The sequence below is a fragment of the Lipotes vexillifer genome, unplaced genomic scaffold, assembly GCF_000442215.2.
Source record: "Lipotes vexillifer unplaced genomic scaffold, Lipotes_vexillifer_v1.1 scaffold404, whole genome shotgun sequence".
In the NCBI taxonomy this organism is placed as follows: domain Eukaryota; kingdom Metazoa; phylum Chordata; class Mammalia; order Artiodactyla; family Lipotidae; genus Lipotes; species Lipotes vexillifer.
Genome location: NW_006777380.1, coordinates 807229 through 831163, shown reverse-complemented (window position 1 = coordinate 831163; position 23935 = coordinate 807229). Strand labels below are relative to the sequence as shown.

The following is a 23935-nucleotide window of genomic DNA, read 5'->3' as shown; positions in this document are numbered from 1 at the left end:
GATCTGTTTACACCAAAAGCTCATCACAATGTAGTAGGCACGCAATAAAAACTTTTCTTTTTAATTAAATTATTCATTCCTCACAGCTCTGTGAGATAGTTATGATTAACCTCATTTCACAGAGAAAGTAGCTGAGATTCAGCGTGGCTACACTTCGGCAAAGGTCAGAGGCGGTAAGTGGCGGAGCTGAGACCAGAATCCAGGTTTTGGATTCCATGTCTGTTTCTCTCCATCACACCAGAACTGCTTTGACATCTTTTCCTTCTGGGGTGATGGATTCAAAATGACTTATGCATAACTTTTCAAATACTTCATTCTATTCAAGATTACAGATTAGCAGTACAATGAGATATGAATAGGGTAATGGATCAAAACCAGTCCAGAGACTCCCACAATTTTAACTAAGCTGAGCCAGTGCATACTATACTATATTAAGATTAAGCATATGAAATTCCTGTTCTGGGTCCAAAAAAGGTCAAATATCAGCACTTTCATAAGGTTCAATCTAGTAGGGTATAACATTCTTTCTACAGTATGCAACAAAAAGTATGAACAAATTGTATAAATTAACAAGTATGAAATTAGGCAGTGTGGTGAGGAAGAAAGATTTTAGAAATGCTGCCCTAACAAGGTTTGTGACCGTGTTCCTTAAACCGTCTAAACCTCAGTGTCCTAATGATTATAATGGAGCTCATAATTTCTTCTTAAACGGCTCTTGTAAGGATTGAGTGTAGTGGTCATGTATGTAAAATGTCTAGCTCTAGACCTGACCCATAAAAGGCACTAAAGGCACTAAATCAATGGCAGCAATAATATGATCACAAGAGGACATGGATTCTTTTGATATAGGGTGTTTATTTAATCACTAGTATTTATTTCCAGGTTTTATTCTGAAGAATTTCTAACTTGTCCTACATATTCTTAATATAATAACGTCTCTGAAATTTCTTGTGATAATGTGTATTGCTTGCCTCAGAATTAAAAGTTCTGCTGCATGGAACATCTAACCAGGTATCAACAAACAGTTGCCTGCTAATACTTTTTTTAGTAAAAGGTCATCTTCAACAGGGAAGAGATAGCCAAGCAGTGGGGTTTTATGGATTAATATTTATATGGAATTTCTCAAAGAATTCTCAGGAGCATTGCCTGCCCTAAGCTCTAGAAAAGTAACCTAGCCAAAATCTTCCTTTTGAATGAAAATTAATAACCAGAGTGGCTGCTTCAAAGCAATTTAGATCAGTGGGCACCATTATTTTCAGTTTCATGGTCCTTTGGTCAGCAGCATATGGATTAAACCAAAATATGGCTGAAAAATCTGAAAATGTAGCATAAAAAGACTATGATAAAGGATTCTTCTAGTACAATTTTATTTTAAAGTCCATGTTTTAGTAACATGAACTTCTGGAAATTGAGCACTCATCTAATGGAGATTCTTTGGGGAGAAAATGTAACCCAATCTACTCTTTTTTAAAATTTTTATTGGGATATAGTTGATTCACAATGTTGTGTTAGTTTCAGGTGTACAGCAAAGTGATTCTGTTATACATAGACATAAAGCCACTCTTTTTTAGATTCTTTTCCCATATAGGCCATTACAGAGTATGGAGTAGAGCTCCCTGTGCTATACAGTAGGTCCTTATTATATGTCAACCCCAATCTTCTAATTTATCCCTCCCCCCGCTTACCCCCTGGTAACCATAAGTTTATTTTCTGTCACTCTATTTCTGTTTTGTAGATAAGTTCATTTGTACCTTCTTTTAGATTCCACATATAAGCAATATCATATGATATTTGTCTTTCTCTGTCTGACTTACTTCACTCAGTATGACAGTTTTTAGGTCCATCCATGTTTCTGCAAATGGCATTATTTTGTTCTTTTTATGGCTGAGTAATATTCCATTGTATATATGTATATGTACCACATCTCCTTTATCCATTCCTCTACTGATGGACATTTAGGTTGCTTCCATGTCCTGGCTATTGTAAATAGTGCTGCTATAAACATTGGGGTGCATGTATCTTTTTGAATTATGGTTTCCTCAGAGTATATGCCCAGTAGTGGGATTGCTGGGTCGTATGGTAGTTCTATTTGTACTTTTTAAGGAACCTCCATACTGTTCTCCATAGTGGCTGTACCAGTTTAGAAAAGGGAACCGTCCTACCCTGTTGGTGGGAATGTAAACTGTTATAATCCAATCTACTCTTAAAGCCCCAACTATGTTGTTTTATGAGAATCTAACTGTACATCTTTTTGCTCAAGTTCTAATATGGCCTTTAGATATTGTATGGAGAGTGGGAGCGAGACACTAGACTTTGTAATCTCTGTACTTGTTTCCCCATAGATACAGCTAAAATAGGTAAAAATTTCAATCTACAAACCAAAATGTGTCCGTTTAATTTTAAAGTGTGTGGCTCAATCTAGTAATTTCCACATACTCTCTCAAATTCAACACTTCCTCAGACACTTCCAATGTAGCTGCAGTGACACCAGGACTGTTTCTTTCTTCCTGCTCTTCCCCCCAACATTGACGGTGAGGTCGGAGGGCACCAGAGCAAATGCCAGGGGAGCAGAGGGGATGTGCCTTGGTCTATTTGCACTGTCTCCCTTTTGTGCCACTCCTCCCCCTGGGTATGAGTCTAAGCTCTGGAGATGCTTATGCATACATCACCTCAGGGGGTCAGGGAGGGGTTGTTCTACTTTCATGCTCAATCTATTGGTTCCTGGGCCAGCCTCTGACTTCAGAGATAACTGGTCCTGTCTGGGTCACAGCACCGGTGAAATCAGGTCTCACTCCAATGGCAACTGGACATTCTGTGGGTGCTGACCCAGGTCCCACCGAGCTCTTATAGCGCTAGCAACGTGCTCAAGACTTAACTGAATCTTAGAGCCCTGATGGGAACAGTCCATGCTGTATCCTTCCAATGAAGTAACCCCGAGATGTCTTACTGAACCACAGGTTCTCTGCCAGTGCACATCTGCCACCAGCAACCCTCTGAAATCCTCCCTCACTATTAAGAACCCACAAGAAGCAACAGATGGAGTTGTCTCTAGCATTCTGCAGCTTTAGCAGAGCATACACTGTTCTCCTAAATAGTGGAATGAAAAACCTTCTTCCTACAATGCTTGATTGCCTTTGGCATAAGGTGCAGGCTCCACTCCTATGCAGAACTTTAAAGAGGCTGTCTAGCATCATACCCCAACCCTAGAACCCAGCTTGAAGGGGCAGAGGCAGACAGGGCTTCCCCAGTTCACATCTGACTCTCCTTTCCTCTCTTCTTCTCTTTCCCCCTCTTCTTTTCCTTGAAGTGTCTTTAGTGTGTGCAGTTGGGGGAGTTCGGGGTGAAAAGAATTCTTCAGAAAGTTCGTATATGTAGACATCCTTCTGACTTTCAGGCTCGTTTATTTTAAACCAAAGAGCCAAGAATTTGCCATCCTTGTTAGTCAGGTTCCCCAAGGGTCTCTTTTCCCTCTACGCAGTCCCCAGTAGTGTGTAACCACGATCGTACTGTCTTGGCCAGGGGTGGGCATGAGGTCCTTGGATTATAAGTAAAGAAATTCTATTTGCTATTTGAGGACAGCACAGTTCTATATCTTTCTTTCCCAAAAGATCTATCTGCGTAGAATGAGATCTGGGTAACACTGAGAACCACTTGTCACATCGCCAATACAAATAATCTTAATATGACCCATTCTACCAACCACAGTACCATCTAGCTAAGGACCAGAGTTTCTCAACATCAGCATTATTGGCAGGTTCGGCTGGATAATTCATGTGGAGCACTGGACTGGTTACTGTAGGACATTCAGCATCATCCCTGGCCTCTATTCACTAGATCTAGTAGCATCCATCCCCCAAGTTGTGATAACCAAAAATGCCTTCAGATGTTGCCAAATGTCCCCTGGGCAGGGGGAATCACCCTCAGTTGAAAACAATGTTACAGACTCATCCTGAAGTAACAGGTGATGCTTGTGTAATGCTTCTAAGTATTTTGATGATGATTGCTTCCAACAGCAGTCCCCAACCTTTTCGGCACCCGGGACCAGTTTCGTGGAAGACAATTTTTCCACGGACGGGGGTGGGGGGATGGAGGGGGATGGCTCAGGTGGTAATGCCAGCCATGGGGAGCGGCAGATGAAGCTGCGCTCGCTTGCCCGCCGCTCCCCTCCTGCTGTGCGGCCTGGTTCCTACCAGGCCACGGACTGGTAGCCGTCCACGGCCCCAGGGTTGGGAACCCCTGTTCTAAGAAGCACTCTGTAGCTGTTAACTTTGCAAAAACAACCTTTTTTTGTCTTCCCTGTGAGTCAGGTACTGCAGATTATTGGCCCCATTTCCACAGATAGAAACTTGGAAGCATTCACTTTCCCAATCAGATCATGGAAATCTGTACTTTTATTTCCCCCCTCTGAAAAGTGAAAATGATACTCACTGTTTCTCTTCGCTGGCCTGAGATCAGGCAATAACATTACAACAGTGCCCTTTCCTAACTGCTGCTCCCAAACTTCTACACCAGGCAGCTTCAAAGATAAATTTATATTTGCCTGTCTTCCTATTTCATGGGCATCAGAAATAAAGCCCTCAACATAAATAAAATGGCAGCAAGCCACATGTTTCATCAGTGTAACTGCCAAGTTACACGGAGTGAAAAATCAATTCCAGCAAAACCAGTAATAATCGGATAGGTTTTTTTTTTTCCCTCATGCCCAGACACAATGCAATTTTTTTAAAACACAGATATTAATGTGCCCAAAAAGCCTACCACAGTAACCTCTGTGACACCAATCTAGCACTTGGGAATGAGTGCAGATAAGCTGTAGATACAAACAACTGTGAACTGTCAGCTCTTCAACATTCTATTCACATGATTTCAAAAGCCAAGAAATTAAACAAGAACATATAATAGTTTGTGAGCCACAAAAGCACATGGCCTCCTAGTTGCTAAGGCTATCCAACCTGATCCTAAAGGGAATCCAAAAGAACATAAAATATTTAAAGATGGCTGAGAATTGCCAGAGAAAAGCTATCTTGTTGGAAAATAAAATCCACCTTTTTTAGATACTGTAGCTTGGTACTGTATTATTATCATAGGTTGTGTGCAACACATTTGTGAAAACCCAGGGCAGGGACTACATACTTTGCATCCACAAATGGGAAGGCATCAGGTTTAGAAACTGAATAGAGTGGGTCTCATCTCAATTAATGGCATCTGAATATGATTGATAAGGTATATGAGACTAAAATACATAGATTATAGCTAAAAGAAATCAGGAACTAGGCAACTTAGTTAATAAAATAAAAATTGAAAATAAACTCTGACCTGATAGAAGGCTAATTTTTAATTTAATGCATTTTATTGGGACCAGCTGCATAATAATAATAAGGATGGGAAGCATAGGTCCATTTGCTGCACATAGATATTCGTTAGTTCATATGCATAGCTAAACTAGCATAGACTGTCCTTTTGAAGATGTTAGTGAAAAGATTACAACTTAAGCATTAAATATGCCAAAACAGGTCATTTGTTTTAATCATTTTAGTAACAATTAGAGTTGTATGTATTTAAATATAAACAGATATTTCTAGCTAAAAATATGAATTTGACTAGGTATATTAATCAGAATTGTACTAGTGTTATTTAACATAAATGAATTTTAAAATAGAACCTTGTGAGAATCAGTGATCCAAAGCTAAAATAGGAAAAATGTAAAACTCCTGCAACTGAAAGGAATAAAATTTTCAGACAGTATCCTGTCTCTCCCTATGAATCTGGAAGGTCTTGAGTGCCCTCTACAGGTCATTCAAATAATCTTCACAGATTTGAAGTTCATACAATATTTAGGCGTTTTCTAGAACATAAAAATAATTTACTGGGGTTTTATTTTTAAAAGCGTTAAAAGTTCACCACATAAAATTTTTAAAATAAAGAAAAACCCATGATCCTAACCACTATTAACTACTTTCATAATATCCTTTGTGATATATACACATACACATACATTTTTCTTATGTTTGTTTTCTCTTAACCTCATACTGTAAATATTTTACCATAACTGGTTTGGTTGAGTTGGGTTTTTTAACGTTTTTAACGAGTTCTCCAAAAATGTATTTTATTGACAAATCACCATTTCTTATCATCAGAGTTTCTCAGTGGAAAGTGACCCTCTAAAAAAGAGAAAAGAAGAATTAAAACAAAGCAAAACTCGGTAACCACTCAGGGGTGGATTCACAAGCAAGCAGGATGCACATAACTCTTCAAAATAAAAATACCATGAATATATTCTGAATAATTTTCCATATTTATGATGCAATGTGGTCATAAAAATTAAATTAGGTAAGTGGGGTTATCATCTAAGCTGTTAATCTAGAGTTTTAGACCAACAATAACATTGCCAGAACAGAAAGGTTCACATAATATTGCATTTGAATTAGCTGGATAATCACCTTCGTTTGTACTTTACTTGTTCCTGGTCTTATTTTTCCTTGAAGGTCACTCACACTTTAGAAGATAAAGGCACAAGTGGCGTATTAGGTGCTTGTCATAATCAGAGGCGACTCCCTTCTCTAGACTAGGCCTGATTTTGTTTTTTTATTCTTCTTAATAAAACAAGCATGCACACCTTTAAGGATGTCTAATAGATCAAGCATTCTTAAACAATATCCAATTTTTTTTTTTTTTTTTTGCGGTACGTGGGCCTCTCACTGTGGTGGCCTCTCCCGTTGCGGAGCACAGGCTCAGGACGCGCAGGCTCAGCGGCCATGGCTCACCGCCCCAGCCACTCCGCGGCATGTGGGATCCTCCCGGACCGGGGCACGAACCCGCGTCCCCTGCGTCGGCAGGCAGACTCGCAACCACTGCGCCACCAGGGAAGCCCCAATATCCGATCTTAAATAGGACTGTTAAACAATCTTAAACCACACCTATATTAACACACTGGTTTAGATTCTCTGCTTATGCAGTTAATTCATTTTTCATATGTTCAGGTCAATATGGTCATTCCAATGCTTGGAGAAAACAGGTATAATGGATTTTCCCCCCAACCAAACAACTGTTTCAAAGTGGAGAGGGGTTTTGATGTTCCTTTTTATCAGAGCAGAAATTATGGGTAGAGATGACATCCAATCCCAGTAACTCCAAGACCTCATTTGAGCTGAGTTGAACAGGCAAGGCCTTCTCTGTTCCATACAGTAATATTAAGCAAAAGACTGTCTCAATTTTGGAACAGAGATTTCTCACAGAACTTTGTAAGAAGTACACGGTTTTTGTTGTTGACATTGTTGCCATACTGTAAAATTTATCTTTTGAGAAAGTTGTGCCCAGATTTGGCATAACTTAGGAACAAGCATTAACAGTCACAATTTATTTCCATCTTTCACCCCAATTATTTTTTTTAAGTAGGGAGGGTCCAAAAAATTGGGATGTTCATTAAATGTATAGATAACCTACAAGGGTTTCAAGACTATAAAAGAAAATTTGACCATAGATTTCCCAGAAAAATCTACTTTGCAATTAATACAAATTAGAAAGAGATGGATAAGGATTTTTTCTGAGACATAAAATATTCTCTCCTTTGACTATTAAGACCAAAAAAATGTAGATAGCTAGTAGCTGTTTGTTTTGAGAAACCTTTATTGATAAAAAAAACATATAACAAACACTTAATAGTAAGATTTTAGCATTTCCAGGTGTGATTATCTTTTACTTCACCACTGATTTTGGGCATACAGCAACCCTGATTCTAATTTTTAACCAATAATTTGCCTAAAACATATGCACCCACACAAATTAATGCCATATAGCTCAATTAGCACATATTAAAGGAAGCTGGGCATTGTGAAGGGAAGGTGATTATCATAAGCCTACACATCATCAGTATACCTAATTATTATTGGTACTGACAGAATGGAATACACCATTCCACGTTCCAGAAGGTAAGAAAGATAAATTCAAAGACACTTAGGCTGATGAGACTTGATTCAGTCTGGGAAATATTCTAGTCCTGGATCTCAAAGAAGAGGGCTCAGTAATCTATGGAAACAGCTCGATTTCTCCAAACACAAGTCAAAATAGACCTCACTTCCTTATTTGATAGGATTGTAAAATCACTGAATCAGGAAAATGTGATAAATACAGAGCTACAGACTCAAAGCTAAAACTATTAGGCAAATATTAAATGAATAAATGATGGGGGACTTCCCTGGTGGCATAGTGGTTAAGAAACCACCTGCCAATGCAGGGGACACGGGTTCGAGCCCTGGCCTGGGAAGATCCCATGTGCCGCGGAGCAACTAAGCCCGTGCACCACAACAAAGAATAGACCACGCTCACCACAACTAGGGAAAGCCTGCGCGCAGCAACGAAGACACAACACAGCCAAAAATAAAATTAATTAATTAATTTAAAAATAATGAATAAATGATGGTGCCACCCAGCAAAGCACTGATTAGAGACTTTTATTATCAACCTGGAGGAGTATTGCCAAGAGATTGTAACAGGGCTCTATCTTTGTCTCTGCCATCCCACATTTGTCTCAGTCAAGGGAATAATGATAAAAGGCATGTTTATCAAACCTGAAGAGAACATGAAACCAAGAGGGTGAGCAAATAAAGATAAAAAAAAAAAAACCTCAACAGCAAGTCAAATTGAATTAGATAAAATTTAATGGGGACTATAATAGATCCTGTGTTTGAGTCCAAGGAAGAAAAAGTAATGTGACTGTCAAAAAGCTAATTTGAACTTGTGCTGCTTTAATAGAAGACCAGTGACTAGAATAAGAAAAGTCTTGCCCTTCACTAGCTAGCTACGCCAAGAATATCATGAGTTGGACAGGCATGGTGGAAAGCGTATAAGAACCTCATCAGCATGGGGCCAGAAAAATGGTGGAGGAGGCCAGACAGGGTCAGACAGAGGCTCAGCCTCAGAGAGGGCGCCTGAACAACCCAAGGGGGTAGCTACTGCATGCAGTACAACCTGGAAGACAATTTCATCGTGAGAAATTCCAGGTGGTAGCCAATTTAGAAATCAGGACAAGACACAATCAGGGTCAGAAGATCTGACGATGACAGCAGAATTCCCATCAGTCATAAATTTAAGAGGAGCTGGATATATTCCAAACAAAGAATGCATGGAAAGAGATCTTAAGCAGTGCACTAGAGCCCAGTTGGTATCTGGGCTCCAGCAAAGCCATTTTGCCAACAAGCATTATAGGCAAAATGTCTACATACTACGAGTTTATCAAGGGTCTTCTTAAATTATTGGCCCCAAAATGCATAAGGAAAACTACAATATTAAAACTAATATAACATTATGTTAACAAGTCAGCTGCAATCCAGTGCTTTTACAGTGACATGTAAATTAGGTTTAACATGGGATGTGAATGCATTTTAATGTATTTAATATAATGTGGGAAGGTGTCTCCAAAATCAGAAGTACCTGGGATCTGAAAGTCTTTAAATGGGGATGATCTAGCGTAGACAAGGATTAATGGACCATGTGTTATTAAGCAGTCAGATATGAAAGAGCAGGACTCTTGGAAAGTCACTCTGGAAATTTACATATTGGCCAAACATAGGAGGTGCCATGGCCTCCTATGTTTGGCCAGATTAAACCAGGGCAGGGTTAATCTTGGGGGTGAGTCTACACAATAGGAGCATTTTCCAGATAACTCAAAAGAAGGAAGAAGAGCCGAGGTAGACATGGCCACCTCTCAGCCTGGGGCTTCCATGCTTCAAAGGACATATCAGCAAACTGGAAACTACTGAGAGGAGAAAAGCTTCATAGGTTGAGTACATCCTGCGAAAGACCAAAGGCTGAAGAAGGGAACACTGAAAGGGATCGTGAGAGGTATCCTCAAAAATGGGATGTACTGTCATGTAGAAAAGGTCCTGGGTTTATTTTCTGTTAGCACAAGGGGTAGACAAGGATCAGATGGTGAATGCTCTCCGAGAAGGTGAATTTTTTCTTATTATAAGGACGTATTTTCTAATGATTACCCAGAAACGTAATTAACTATTGAGTTGACTAAGAAAATAGCACGAGGGCCTTCCCTGGATGACCACTCAAATGGTGGGTCGTCAGGTAGGAGTGAATTAAGTGGTTTGTTGCACAGATTTGTACCTACAGTTTCTTTTTTTTTTTTGGTAACTGCAGTATAGTTGCCTTACAGTGTTGTGTTAGTTTCTGCTGTCGTACCTACAGTTTCTTAATACTTGTGAGAATGCTTTAAAAATCTGGCTTCCGGGCTTCCCTGGTGGCGCAGTGGTTAAGAATCCGCCTGTCAATGCAGGGGACATGGGTTCGTGCCCCGGTCCGGGAAGATCCCACATGCCGCGGAGCGGCTGGGCCCGTGAGCCACAACTACTGAGCCTGCGCGTCTGGAGCCTGTGCTCCGCAACGGGAGAGGCCACGACAGTGAGAGGCCCGCGCACCGCGATGAAGAGTGGCCCCCGCTCGCTGCAGCTGGAGAAAGCCCTCGCACAGAAACAAAGACCCAACACTGCCAAAAATAAATATAAAGTAAATAAATAAATTTTTTAAAAAAATCTGGCTTCCATGGTTGGTTTACTGCTTCTTAGGATACCAAGGCGATACAGAGATGGGTGAGAAAGGAATCCCAAGTAGCCGTTAGAATAAATGTTATAGCAGATTTGGAGCCACGGGAAGGATTAGACCCAACTGGCTTTCTGATCTGCTTCTGAGATGCACCATTACAAATATCTAATAACCTTGAAACAGGAAGGATCTACACAGCTCCTGGAGCAGAGATATTGATAAATTCCTAATATTTCTGCCCCCACGTGGAAAGAGCAGGAGGAAGTGGAGAGTGGAAGACTACTAAATTTATTTCAGTAGGTCAGCCGAAATGTTGATCATGAGTGTGATTTCAGTTAGGTGCTAGTAATGACTGATGTAAACAGGAAGGAAAGATACTGGCTCTTATAGCTGGACTGGCCACTCTCCACTCAGCATTTCCTGTTTACTAACAGCTAAAAGAGAGAGGGAAATCGTCTCTCTTCCAACTTTTGAACACAAGTCCTAGATTTCTCTAGGACTGGACCAACTTGGGTCACATGCCTATTTCCAAGCAACTAATTTGGAAAGGGGGGCTGCTATGACCTAATTGTTTTAGACCTGGGTGATTGCCTAACCCTTAGCCAGTCACCATAGCAAAGGGGATGGTGTTTTAACAATTGGCTTAAGCCAATCAAGCCCCACACTGTGAAACTTGAGATGAGGCCATGGCCATTCCACAAAGGGAAACACATTTACTCATGTCCACCAGTGGATTAGAAGCTTAAATCTCTACATTCTCTAAAACACATTTCAGTACAATTTTAGACCATCCTCCCAGCTCTATTAAGCACAACAGGGAGTAATTTTTATTTCCAGGTTAGAAAAATGCATCGAAAATAGAGTGTTTCAAATAGCAAAGAGAAACACTAACATCCAGATGCTTGTATATTTGTACTAGCTCCATGCATCTTTAACCAATGACATCAACTTAATTTTATCTGTACTTTCTGCTGCACTAAGAAGTCCCCAGGGGCTGAGAGGAAATTTTGAGAGCTTCTGTGTAGTTATTGTTGCTACAAAACAATATCCTTGGTATCCAAGGGTTCGGGCTTTGAGACACTGTATGAAGTCACTGATTCATAAAGGAAACCTTTGGTAAATAGGTCGGTTGGGTGTGAGAAAATTGATGTTTGCTCTCTGTGGCAAAATGTTCTTATGTAATCTTTGAATAATAGTTTATTTCTAGGCTCTCCCCTTTGGATCCAGCTGCCATTATTGCTCGCATGAGAACTCACACTTCCACCTGAAATGGAGTGAGCATTCTTTTTTCCCCCAAATCATCTGTAATTATCTCAGTACCTTGAACATTAAGCCTAAAGGGTTTTAGTTGAACGAAGTGCCAGTGAGCTTGGGAATACAGACCCAGACCACTGACTGTATAAATCATTGAATCCTATTAAGATTCACATTGATTGATAGCCATACTCCAGCTCTGTTTTTGTGCATGGCATTGAAGGGTTCTGCTGCCCTGCAAAAGCAGAAGACAGTGAGAGGTTTGGGCTCACCCACCGTCTTCTCCCCTCTCAATCCCAAATGGCGAACCATCTCTAGTCCTTCAACTCTAGATATCGCTTACATAGTTATCCCCTAGAATCCTACAATTTGAAGATCTGACTGAGGTTGTAATTTATCACCTAGTTACTCAGTAAGCCTAAAATTAATAAGCAGCTTTTTCCATTTCCTTGGTGCCCAGACCCACCTGTAAGGCCCTTGTGAGCAGAAGAATTTTAAGCAAGGAATAAATCTGGCTCAAGAATGCTACCAAGTAAGTTATATATCAGGCTACCTATCTGAGACAATAAACATAGACCCCTAAGCAGCAAACAACATTCACAAAGTCATTTATTCATAAATATGTATTGGATACATGACTGTGGACAGAATCTGTTCTAGGCATCAGGAAATTTTTTAAAGAATAAAAGAAGGGGGCTTCCCTGGTGGCGCAGTGGTTGAGAATCCGCCTGCCGATGCAGGGGACACGGGTTCGTGCCCCGGTCTGGGATGATCCCACATGCCGCGGAGCGGCTGGGCCCGTGAGCCATGGCCACTGAGCCTGCACGTCCGGAGCCTGTGTTCTGCAACGGGAGAGGCCACAACAGTGAGAGGCCTGCATACCGCAAAAAAAAAAAGCCAATCCATACAGAAGGATTTAGAAAGGAATTTTGTGGTGAAATATGTAACATTTTACATGAAATATGCAAGCTCCAAGAGTGCAGGAGCCACGTCAGTTTTATTCACCACTGTAGCCACAGTAACTTTCCACCCCCTGGCACATAGTCAGCACTCAATAAATACCTACTCATTGAATGAGTAAGACACACACATAAGTTCGTGCCTGGTTGTCAATTTAAGGTTAGTAGCACAAAGCCAGGAGTCTTATTTTTTAGAGCTGTCTTAGATTTTCCAATCTGTTTATTTTAACTTTAGAATCACTTTATCTAGTTCCCAGAACGAAAAGCTCATTGGTATCACTAGGCAATCACATTAAGTTGTAAATGAACTTAATGATGTTGAGTCTTCCTATTCAAAACATGGTATGTCTTTTTTATTTGTTCAAGGCTTCTTTTGTGCTTTTCAAAAGTGTTTCAAATGTTGCTTCATATAAGTCTTGCCTGTTTCTAAGTTTATTACTAGATATTTCTTGTCTCTATTTTAAAAAGCGTCTTTTTTCCCATTATAAATTTTTGTCTTTATATATGAAAGCTACCCATTTCTGTGTAGTAATTTTCTACCCCATAGTCATACTAATTCTATTGTTTGTAAAAGTCTCTCAGTTAATTATTTGGGGTTTACTGGATATACAGTGGTATAATTAGCAAATCTTAATAGTTTAACCAGCAGTTTTCCAACTTTATAGTTCAATTTTCTTTCTTTTATGGCTAGTATTTCCAGAACAATGTTAAAAATAAGAGCAATGGTAGTGGACACTCTTATTTTGTTCTTAACATATTCTAGTGTTTCCACCATAAGCGTGATTCTGGCTTTGAGCGTGAGATAGATATGTCTTAACATGTTACGGAAATATCCATCTATGCATATTTATTGAGTGATGTTTGTTTTGTTAAAAAAACAAACAGACTGGCTATTAAATTTTGTGAAATGCCTTTTTAGCACCTGTGTATATAATCATATGCTTTTTTCTCCTTAGATCTGTTAATATAATGAAGTATATTACTAGATTTTCTAATATTGAATCATTTGCACTCCTAGAATAAACCCCACTAGTTATGCATTGTTATTTAATGTACTGCTGGATCTTGTTTTGCTAATATGTTCTCCTTAGTTTATGAAAACAATTTGGAAGTTTTCATTTTTCCCCTATACTTTGGAACTGTTTAAGTGAAATAGAATTATCAGTCTTAAATGTTTGAGTCTGGTGTTTATTTGTTTGTAGGGGGTAACATCAAACTATTTTGATCTTCTGTCTCTCCTGATTTGGGCTTTAGCAAATGCTTTTCTTACGAGAAAATTATCCATTTTATTCAAATTTTCAAATGTGTTTGCATAGATTTGAGCAAAGTAGTCTTATAATTCTTTACAACACCCCTGTTTCCAACGAGCTTTCCCTGATAATGTCTTAGTTATCCATCCTGATTCATTTGTTTCATTGGAGTCTTCTGTAGGAATAATTTCCTCAAACAGGTCCCTGGGTGATATATTCTTCTCTGGAATTCTTCTCTGGAAAGAAGTGGTATTTTGGTGGGGAATGAGACTCTTGAGTCTCTGAGTTGCTGTCCTTTTGCCTTTACTCTAGATGTTCTGAATTGTTATTCTATAATCCTTTCCTTTCAGAAATCTGAGTTTTTCCTGTGAAAATACCTTGTACTTTGTGTCTGGAAGATTGTAAAATTATTCTTTTACCCTTGGAGTTCAGGAGTGATATCACGGTTACATAATATAATGAGCCCTTCAATATGCAAAACAGTTTATTAAATTCAGGGAAATTTGTATTTTCTTTTTGTGTATTATGGCTCCTCTTCTCCTGTCAAGAATGCCCACTATTCATATGTTAGCTGTCCTAGATGAGTCTTTCAAAGCACTTATGCTTTCCAGATTTCTATAATTTTCTTCAAACTGTCTTCCAATCCACTAACCTGGCCTCATCAGTGGCCATCTTCTTTTCAATTTATCTAACACTCTTTTTAAATTGAAAACTATGGGTTTTAGTACAAGGAAGTAAGGAAGTTTTTGTGCTCTAATCAGATATCCTTATATGTTCCCAAATTTTGAATAAAGATGGGAAATGAAAAGTTCAAACTATCATCTGCTTCCTCCACCAGTTCTTCTCACGAGGAGCCATCTATTCTGGATCTTATGCTTGTTTTCCTTCTGTAGGATGACTGGATTTTCTTATAAATATCGCTGTGTTTCTCTTGCATATCCCTTGGGATTTGGACCCAGCTGCCAGAGCACCGTAAATGGAAACAGTGTTCTAGCTAGCTGAAAACCATGGTGGGCTCCAGGCAAGCTGTCATTCCCCTACTGATGCACCAGGAGGTAGTCTCTCTCTCTCTCTTCCTCTCTCTCCCCACTTTTTAAACTCTCCTACATCTTATTAAAGGACTGTGAAAACAGCAGTTCCTCCAGATAGTCACACAAGGGGCAGCAGCCTTCATTTAATAGTCCCCCCAAATCCCTGCACCCAGCTTTCTTCCTTAATCTCACTGTTCTAACCCCATCCAAGTACCCCATGCCGGTAGTCCCCCAGTTCTCTCCTATCCCTGAGGGGAAAAACATCCCATGACATCATTGTCTACTAGATCCAGACAGAGCTGAGACCTCACATTCCCCAGATCCCACTTCATGCTGGGCTTAGTAGTTCATAGTTGAATCGGAAGTGGAAGGAAGGGCATCAGGGTTGAGTTTAAGCTGTCGTGTTGCCACTAGCCATTTCCCCTCAGAGAGGAGGTTCTTATTCTAGAACACTTAAATGAGCTCCAGGGGAAGCCATGATTCTCAGAAATTACCGTCAAATTGTATTTATTTATCTATCTATACATATGTATTATATGTATGTTTTTCTGTAGAGTTTTTTCAGAAGTTTTTTTAAGAATATTTTTTAAAGCAGTTTTATGTTCACAGCAAAATTGAGGGGAAGATACAGAGATTTCCCATATACTCCCCACCGCCACACATGCATAGCCTCCCCTGTTATCAACATCCTCCACCAAAGTGGTGCATTTGTTACAATCGATGAAATGATGTGGACACATCATTATCGCCCAGAGTCCATAATTTACTTTCGGGTTCACTCTTAGTGTTGTCCATTCTATGGGTTTAGACAAATGCATAATGACATTTATCTCCCACTATAGTAACATACGGAGTATTTTCATTGCTCTCTAAGGATCTGTGTTCTGTACATTCATGCCTCCCCACCCCCAAGCCCTGGCAACCACTGATCTTACCGTCTCCATAGTTTTGCCTTTTCCAGAATGTCACATGGTTGAATCATGCAGTATGTGGCCTTCTCAGATTGACTTCTTTCACTTAATAATATGCATTTAAGTTTCTTCCATGTTTTTTCGAGGCTTGATAGCTCATTTCCGTTTAACACTGAGAAATATACCAGTACCTATGTGTACGACAGTATCAAAGGACCAAAGGACATCTTGGTTGCTCCCAAGTTTTGGCAATTATGAATAAAGCTACTGTAAACATCTGTGTACAGGTTTCTGTGTAGGCACAAGTTTTCAGTTACTTTGGCTAAAAACCAAGGAGCAAGATTGCTAGGTCATATGATTAGAGCGTGTTTAGTTTTGTAAGAAACTACCAGAACCTCTTCCAAAGTGGCTGTTCCATTTTGCATTTCCACTGGCAATGAATGAGAGTTCTTGCTGCTCCACATCCTCTCCAGGATTTGTTGATGTCAGTGTTTCAGATTTTGACGATTCTAATAGGTGTACAGTAGCATCACATTATTGTTTTAATTTGCGTTTCACTAACAGCATGTCATGTGGAGCATCTTTTCATATGCTTATTTGCGATCTGTATATCTCCTTTGGTGAGATGTCTGTTAAAGGTCTTTGGCCCATTTTTAATCAGGTTTTTTGTTTTCTTACTGTCAAGGTTTAAGATCTCCTTGTATATTTTGGATAACAGTCCTTTATCAGATGTGTCTTTTGTATATATTTTCACCCAGTCTGTGGCTTGTCTTCTCATTCTCTTGAGTTCAGAAGGTTTTATCAGATTCTCAAAGAGATGTTAAGAATCACAGTCTTACAGAGCCATACCTAAATTTGGTGGAAATCCCCAACATGCCAATTAGTTCCATGTAGATTGTTCTAAGTCCAGTGGGTATCGAGGGTCTCACAGCCTCTCGGACACTGAAGATTATATCTAAAAGTAAATATCTTCCATTTCTATGCTCTACTTGGGTCATTGTAAAATAGGTTACTGAATATGAAAGATTACCCTCTGAAGAAAGGGCAAGTTCTTGAACTAGAAGAAGATGGTTTTAAGAGAAATAAAATAGAACAAATGGAAACATATTATAGTAAATAATAACCTGTATAGAGTGGCAAAAGTAACAAATACAAGACAGTTGTGAGTGCAATGAGTTCAGGGACAAGAATTCAAAAAGGAGCTTTTTGAAGAGAAGCTAGAAGTGTTTAAAACAATAAAGTGAAGATAATTTTATTTCCCCTCAAAATAAAAAGGAAGAAGACCTTAAATTTTCTTACATTCTTTCAGTGATATGTTGATGGTGATTTCTTTGGCACTTGGCATTCAACTTCTAAATTTTAAATATATTACTCTTTATCTCTTGAAAAAATGTTTCTGGTTTAATCAAAAGTTAGTAGGCAAAATATCTACTACATTATATGGTTACTTTTGAAACATAAGCCCTAGTAATTCTAATGGAAAAGGATTAGATGCTTTTTTATTTGAGGTCAATAAAAATAGAAAATAACCTTAGAAAGATCTTTTTTTGTCTCTAGCAGATAGAAAGATACAAATATAAAGCCTTCTATATGTTTTAAATGATTTTTAGATTTTTTAATATATTAATACATTTTTTATGCAAGCTACTCTGATGTATGACCATAACCCAAGCAGACCCATGGCGATTGGGAGCAGAACTGGAAGGGGGAATAGATCTCAAGACAGATCCTTCTACCACAATCTACAACCCTCTACACATTCGCCTTAAATTACGTAAACCTCACTAACATAAGTATTAAGATATAAAAATATGATCAAAAATTCACATATTTACTAAAATTTTCACCTATATATTAGCTATAATCAAAGGCTATAAAGGGAAGCTTACCTAATTTTCTTTGAAAAATGTATACTCTTCTTTGAATGTCTTGATCATTTAATGGGTCCGTACTAATTTGATCTTTTATTATACTCCATCCCTTTATCCTTTCTGTTCCCCTTTTAACAAATATGTGCTCAATTATTATACTTGTTGTTGTTAAATAACACATAGCCAAGATCTACGCCCAGGCACCTAGAATTCAGGCATCCCTCAACCTAACCGAAGAGTGCCCATTAGTGGACACAGTGAGAATAAATATGCAGCAGTGATGTCAGATATCACTGAATGATCACAGAGGTTATGTTTAGTAAAGCCAAGTATATCCATCTTCTCAAGGCAGCCACAACCAGCCTGTCAGAAACAGCACTCAACATGAAACCTCTTATGTTATCCCAATTTAAAGCAAAATCATCTTATCATCAATTGCCGGGAAATTTCTCTCCACATCCCCAACTGTCTTCAAAATGAATTTCTAGGCCAACTGACTTCTATTTAACTCTGCTGTTTCCTGGTTTCAGATGGCTACACCACGGATGACATTGAGTTTTACTGGAATGGAGGAGAAGGAGCAGTAACAGGAGTGAATAAAATTGAGCTTCCTCAGTTTTCAATTGTTGACTATAAGATGGTGTCCAAGAAGGTGGAGTTCACAACAGGTGAGGATGTTTCCCCCAAAATGGACTAGCGATGATGAGAAAGGAGATGGCTCCCACCAAATGACCATCTGATTTTCTTTTCTTTTTTTTTTTTTCACTCAGGGGCGTATCCACGACTGTCACTAAGTTTTCGTCTAAAGAGAAACATTGGTTACTTCATTTTGCAAACCTACATGCCTTCCACACTGATTACAATTCTGTCCTGGGTGTCGTTTTGGATCAACTATGATGCCTCTGCAGCCAGAGTTGCACTAGGTAATGCATTCCCAGCACTACAGAGAGCTGGTGGGATTTAACGTCTAACAACAACCAATGATAAGAATTACAGGCCAGGGTGTCTCTCACAGAGAGCCAGAGAATGAGATTACCGTAAGAGTGCTGGATAATAAGACATCTATGTGTAAGCCCTTACAGGAGTGAATGTTTTACAACGTAATACCTTTTTATCATTTTACCAAAATAAAACACAAATCTTGGAGTACATTCAACACTATATAAGTGCTTCTTAGAGAATATTTTAAAATTCTCATCACACTAATATTTTACTAACTTTGTGATTTCTTCTTTGGCTCCTTCTCTTTACAGTGGAGAACATTATCGCATTATTCTCAAATGGATACGGAGAAAGCTAAACCTTGTGACCATTAACAAGCCATGTCAATATTATCTTTCAAATATTAACTATAGTTAAATTGTATCGCTCTGTCTCCCTTGAATAGAGCTCCTTCTACTTGAATAAGGCACAGACAATTCATCAGCTATATTAATGATCTGTGATCAGGACAGAATAAAAAATGGTTTCCTTCCCAGCGAAACAGAATTCAGAACTAATCTTGCCATGGTTGAGTAATTGCTGTAAGCGAAAAGGCTGTATTTGAGATTTTAAAGGATTCCTTGGAAAGTTAGAATATGTAAGGTCTGTCTGATGTATCTGGGTATGTGTGTGTGGGTCTACCTCATATTTGACCCTAGAGCCATTTCAGTTATCACTGTCTGGGGCTTGTTTACAGACACACACACACACACACACGTGCGCGCGCGCGCGCGCGCGCACAAAAGAACATCATTTATTACTAAGCTAACATATACAGCTCTTCTCTTCTGAGACTACGGAACTGGATTAGATGATCAGCATACGCTTTCACCCCTAGACTAACTGTCAACTCCACAGCTCATCGTTATTGGTTGAGTATATAAGGCTCACAAAGTCAAGTGTGGGCAGCCCCTTATCAACCTTTGAACATTACAAGACTAAGGAAAGTAGACAAATAATTTATCATATCATACACATGTATCTGCACATATTATTGGAATATGTGTATACGCTATGATTAAAGAAAAAACATCGGACAGTGTCTACAGTAGGGAATATGAACTATCAAGGTCATGAATTGTGGTTCTCTTTACACATCTATCCTCAAAGCTAATAATATTTTGATTAGAGGTGTCAGCATATGCAGATGCTGAATAAACCTGTTCTTTGAAATGTAAAACCTAAGGTATTTAAAACCTTATCTAAGTGAAAAAGACATTTATTTACTAGCCCTTCTTGCTTAAAAAATTTAAGCCAAGGAGTAGAAGCAGAAGTGGAATTAGTAGATTTTAATGAATTATTGCTTCTGTACAGAACATTAGGTAGAATTATATTAGGGGAAATTTTAACTTTTATTAAGAAATAAATAGGACCACTCATGATGGCATTTAATATCAGTCCAGACATTTAAATTTATCACCGATCTAAACTATTTTAACCTTTTGTATGGTAGTTATGACTTCCTACTTTATCTGTTCTCCTCAAATTTAGTAGTCAAATCAGGGAATCTAAATAGAATAATTTGGCTGGCAAATGAGTGCTAAACTATTTTCTTCCCTTTTCATTTTCTAACTTCCATTCCCTTTGCCAGTTCTCCTTTGTCTTTAATATCCATTTCACATTTCCTATCTTTATTTTTAAGGACCTCCGTCAAGTTTCACATTTTACTTTTTCATCTCTCTGCTTTTATTTTAAATGCCTTTGCTTCACACCTCCTTGCTTTTTGCCCCTAGCTGGGTGATCTAGAGCAAAATAACTAATCTCAGAGTTTCTGTTTACTCAGCTATAAACTGGGAATTATATACCTGCCATATCACACTCAGCAGGCTGTTATGACAGCCATATAATTCATAGCTGTAAGTGTTTAAAACTGTAAAAACACTATACAAATGTGTAATATGAGTATTACAGCAGAGTTTAGTATTAGATATAAGTATCACTTCCTATTTTTCCCAATTATCATTTCATCACCATAATCAACACAAAATATTATACAGACACACAAACATTATATTGTTAAGAATGCCATATTTAACAAAGTAGACAAAGCAGAATCTTCCTTTTAAAAAGACTACACTCTTAAATTTCTTTAACAAGTTGAATTTTTAGGAAGTCTTTTCCTGACTGCGGGGCACTAATTCATTCTAGTCTCTGGAATCAAGGGACTAGAGGTAATATTTGAAAAAGAAAAAAAAAAGCAATAAGATTATGTTATATTTTAAAACACATATATCAAATACTTGATGCAAGTCATGAACTTTCTTATTTGTTTCTTCTTTTCATGTTGACTCACTATGAATAATGCATTACAATTTTAAAAGACCATACTGACCCTGTGACCTGGGTGTATTACAGTTGCATGCAATGAAATAGCTCTCCTCAAACTGGTCACCAACTTTCAGTTCGGTAGTGACTGCTGTGGTGATTAGTATTACAAGGACAGATTTAGGAGGGTCGTGACAGAGATGCTGAGAGAAGGAAGGAAAGAAGGAGGTGGCACGTAGCAGAATGAGGGACATTTGACAGTAAGCAGTGGGCATATCAATGAGATTTTAATATTTCCATCTATTTTTCTTTTTCCTTTGTGCATTCTTTTTTAAAAAAAAGTTTTCAACCCAACACTCACAGCGCATCCCATTTTATGATTTACTTATGGACTATGTAGGGAACCTGCAGCTTTGTCTTTCAAATTGTCTGCCCTTTTTGCCCTGTGGTTTATTGCATTACTGCCATCATTCTGGAGCACCAACAAGAGATCGGCATCTGTCCTCTCAATCTTGAAAAGGGAACTTAACAAGTGCGTTCAGCTAAGCTGTGTCTTTCTGTTTCATAGGAATCACCACAGTGCTGACAATGACAACCATCAGCACTCACCTCAGGGAGACCCTGCCAAAGATCCCTTATGTCAAAGCAATTGATATTTACCTGATGGGTTGCTTTGTGTTCGTGTTCCTGGCTTTGCTGGAATATGCCTTTGTAAATTACATCTTCTTTGGAAAAGGCCCTCAGAAAAAAGGAGCTGGCAAACAAGACCAGAGCGCTAATGAGAAGAACAAACTGGAGATGAATAAAGTCCAGGTAATATATTAAATATTCTTAACAATCTTCTTCTGAAATTCAGCAGCAGCATGGTGCCCAGAGCTCTCATAACAGAAAAAAATTATGAAATATTAGTTTATCTTTAATAAGGCTCCAACCACCCTTCATTTCACATATTTGAAAATTGACAATTGAAGATGTTAGGTTGAAGTTTACATAGCTTAATAACATACCTGGGCCTGCAACTCTACCCTAAGTCCATTATTCTTTATTTTAAATTATAGAGTTGTGAAACTATACACAAAAGAATAATTCCAGACCTACTTAATAAATAAATGAGAGAACTAAAGTGAACAAACTCTTACTCCTAAGTGGCAATGAGGCACTATAGCATGGTGGTTACAACCAGAGAATGCAATCAAACTGATTGGATTTAATTCCCAGGTCTGCCACTTACTGGCTTTAGAACTTCAGGCAAATCAACCTCTGCAACTCCTTATCTAACCTCTGCTCTCAGTGTCATCAACCATAAAATGGAGATTACTATAGTATACCTATCTCTCAGTTATCATAAGGACTAAATGAGTTTTGTTACTTCTTTTAAAGTCTATTATTTGGAACAATACCTAGTACATAGTAAGAACTCAATAAGTATTAGCTGTTATCATATACAAGACATTGTCAGTATTTTTCCTTTGCTTTTCACTGGTAGATCTTATGACCTATGTTCTCAGTGTGCATTAAAATAATGCTTTGTTTATTCTTTTTAAAAATCCCTATAATCTCAACTTCTGTGGCATTTTTCACTGAAATCATTTGACAATTATGTGCATTGAAATACTGGATCCACGACAAATTGTTTTCAAGATGGCACACAGGGTGACGACTCAAATATTCATTCACGATTCTGAGCATTGGGGGTACTGCTCTCAACGAGACGAAGTTCCTTGCTCTCATGGAGTTTAGATGCTAACGTGGGAAGACAGGCAGTAAACAAACAAGCAAGTATCAAGAGCATAATTTCAGGTAATAGGAAGTGCTACAAAGAAAGTAAAACAGAGTGACAGGCAAGAGAATGTTTGGGGTCAGATTCAAGGCAACAGGGAACTTTGATCAGGTGATCAGGAAGACCTCTTTGAGGAATTACCATTTGATCTGACACCTAAGTGATGGAAACAACCATGCCATGTCCATTCTAGGCAAAGAATTGTGTGACGTGTTAAAGTACTGAGAGAAGACCAATGCAGCAAGAACATAGGAAGTGAGGGAGAAAGAGAATAATTTGAGTTGTGGCTGGAGAGTCAGGCAGAAGTCAAATAACGAATCTTCAAGGTGTTTCTTCATGCTCTTTAGTAGGATATCAAAATGTGACAAACACTGTCAGGTAATTAGAAAATTACAAATGAGGAAAACATACAGATTCAGCCAAATGGGCAGAATTCAAAGCAACACACTCAAATAAATTTACACTCTTGTATAAAACACTATGCTCAATGCCATGGGAAAAGGAGTAGGCATGATACTTGCCCTTGAGAATCTTCTGATCTGGCTGGAAAGAAAATTATGAATGGATTATAAAATAAGACAGGACAGCATTTACTTTGAAGAAAGGTTGAAGCTTCCTATTATCTGATTGTAGCCATACCAGCTTTAAAAGTACTTTAAGGGGGCTTCCCTGGTGGCGCAGTGGTTGAGAGTCTACCTGCCGATTCAGGGGACATGGGTTCGTGCCCCGGTCCGGGAAGATCCCACGTGCCGCAGAGCGGCTGGGCCTGTGAGCCATGGCCGCTGAGCCTGCGCGTCCGGAGCCTGTGCTCCACAACGGGAGAGGCCACATCAGTGAGAGGGCCGCATACCACACACACACACACAAAAGCTTAAAATAAAGTCCACAGGAAAAGCATCAGACTAGGATTTGAGACTATAAACAAGAGCCAGTGGAAATCATAGAATTGAAAATTTTATTAGATGGATTAGAATCAGATTTCATACCACAGAAGAAAAAATTAGTATGATTGAAGGTAATATTGGCCTTCTCTCAATCTTTCCACTGCTCCAGTTCTTACCGTAATTGCTACTACCTCAGGAATG

General features: G+C 38.7%; 1 protein-coding gene across 2 annotated transcripts in view; it reads left to right on the top strand.

The window, feature by feature from the left end:
- LOC103080373 (gamma-aminobutyric acid receptor subunit beta-1) overlaps positions 1 to 23935 on the top strand; it is an 86849-nt gene that overhangs the window by 51658 nt on the left and 11256 nt on the right. Inside the window, exons 2-4 of one of the 2 annotated variants that reach the window (XM_007450975.1) lie at positions 18355 to 18492; positions 18595 to 18747; positions 21639 to 21883. In XM_007450975.1, the coding sequence (XP_007451037.1) occupies positions 18355 to 18492; positions 18595 to 18747; positions 21639 to 21883 (536 nt within the window). The remainder of the gene's footprint in view (positions 1 to 18354; positions 18493 to 18594; positions 18748 to 21638; positions 21884 to 23935) is intronic. The other variant, XM_007450976.1, reaches the window with a different exon arrangement.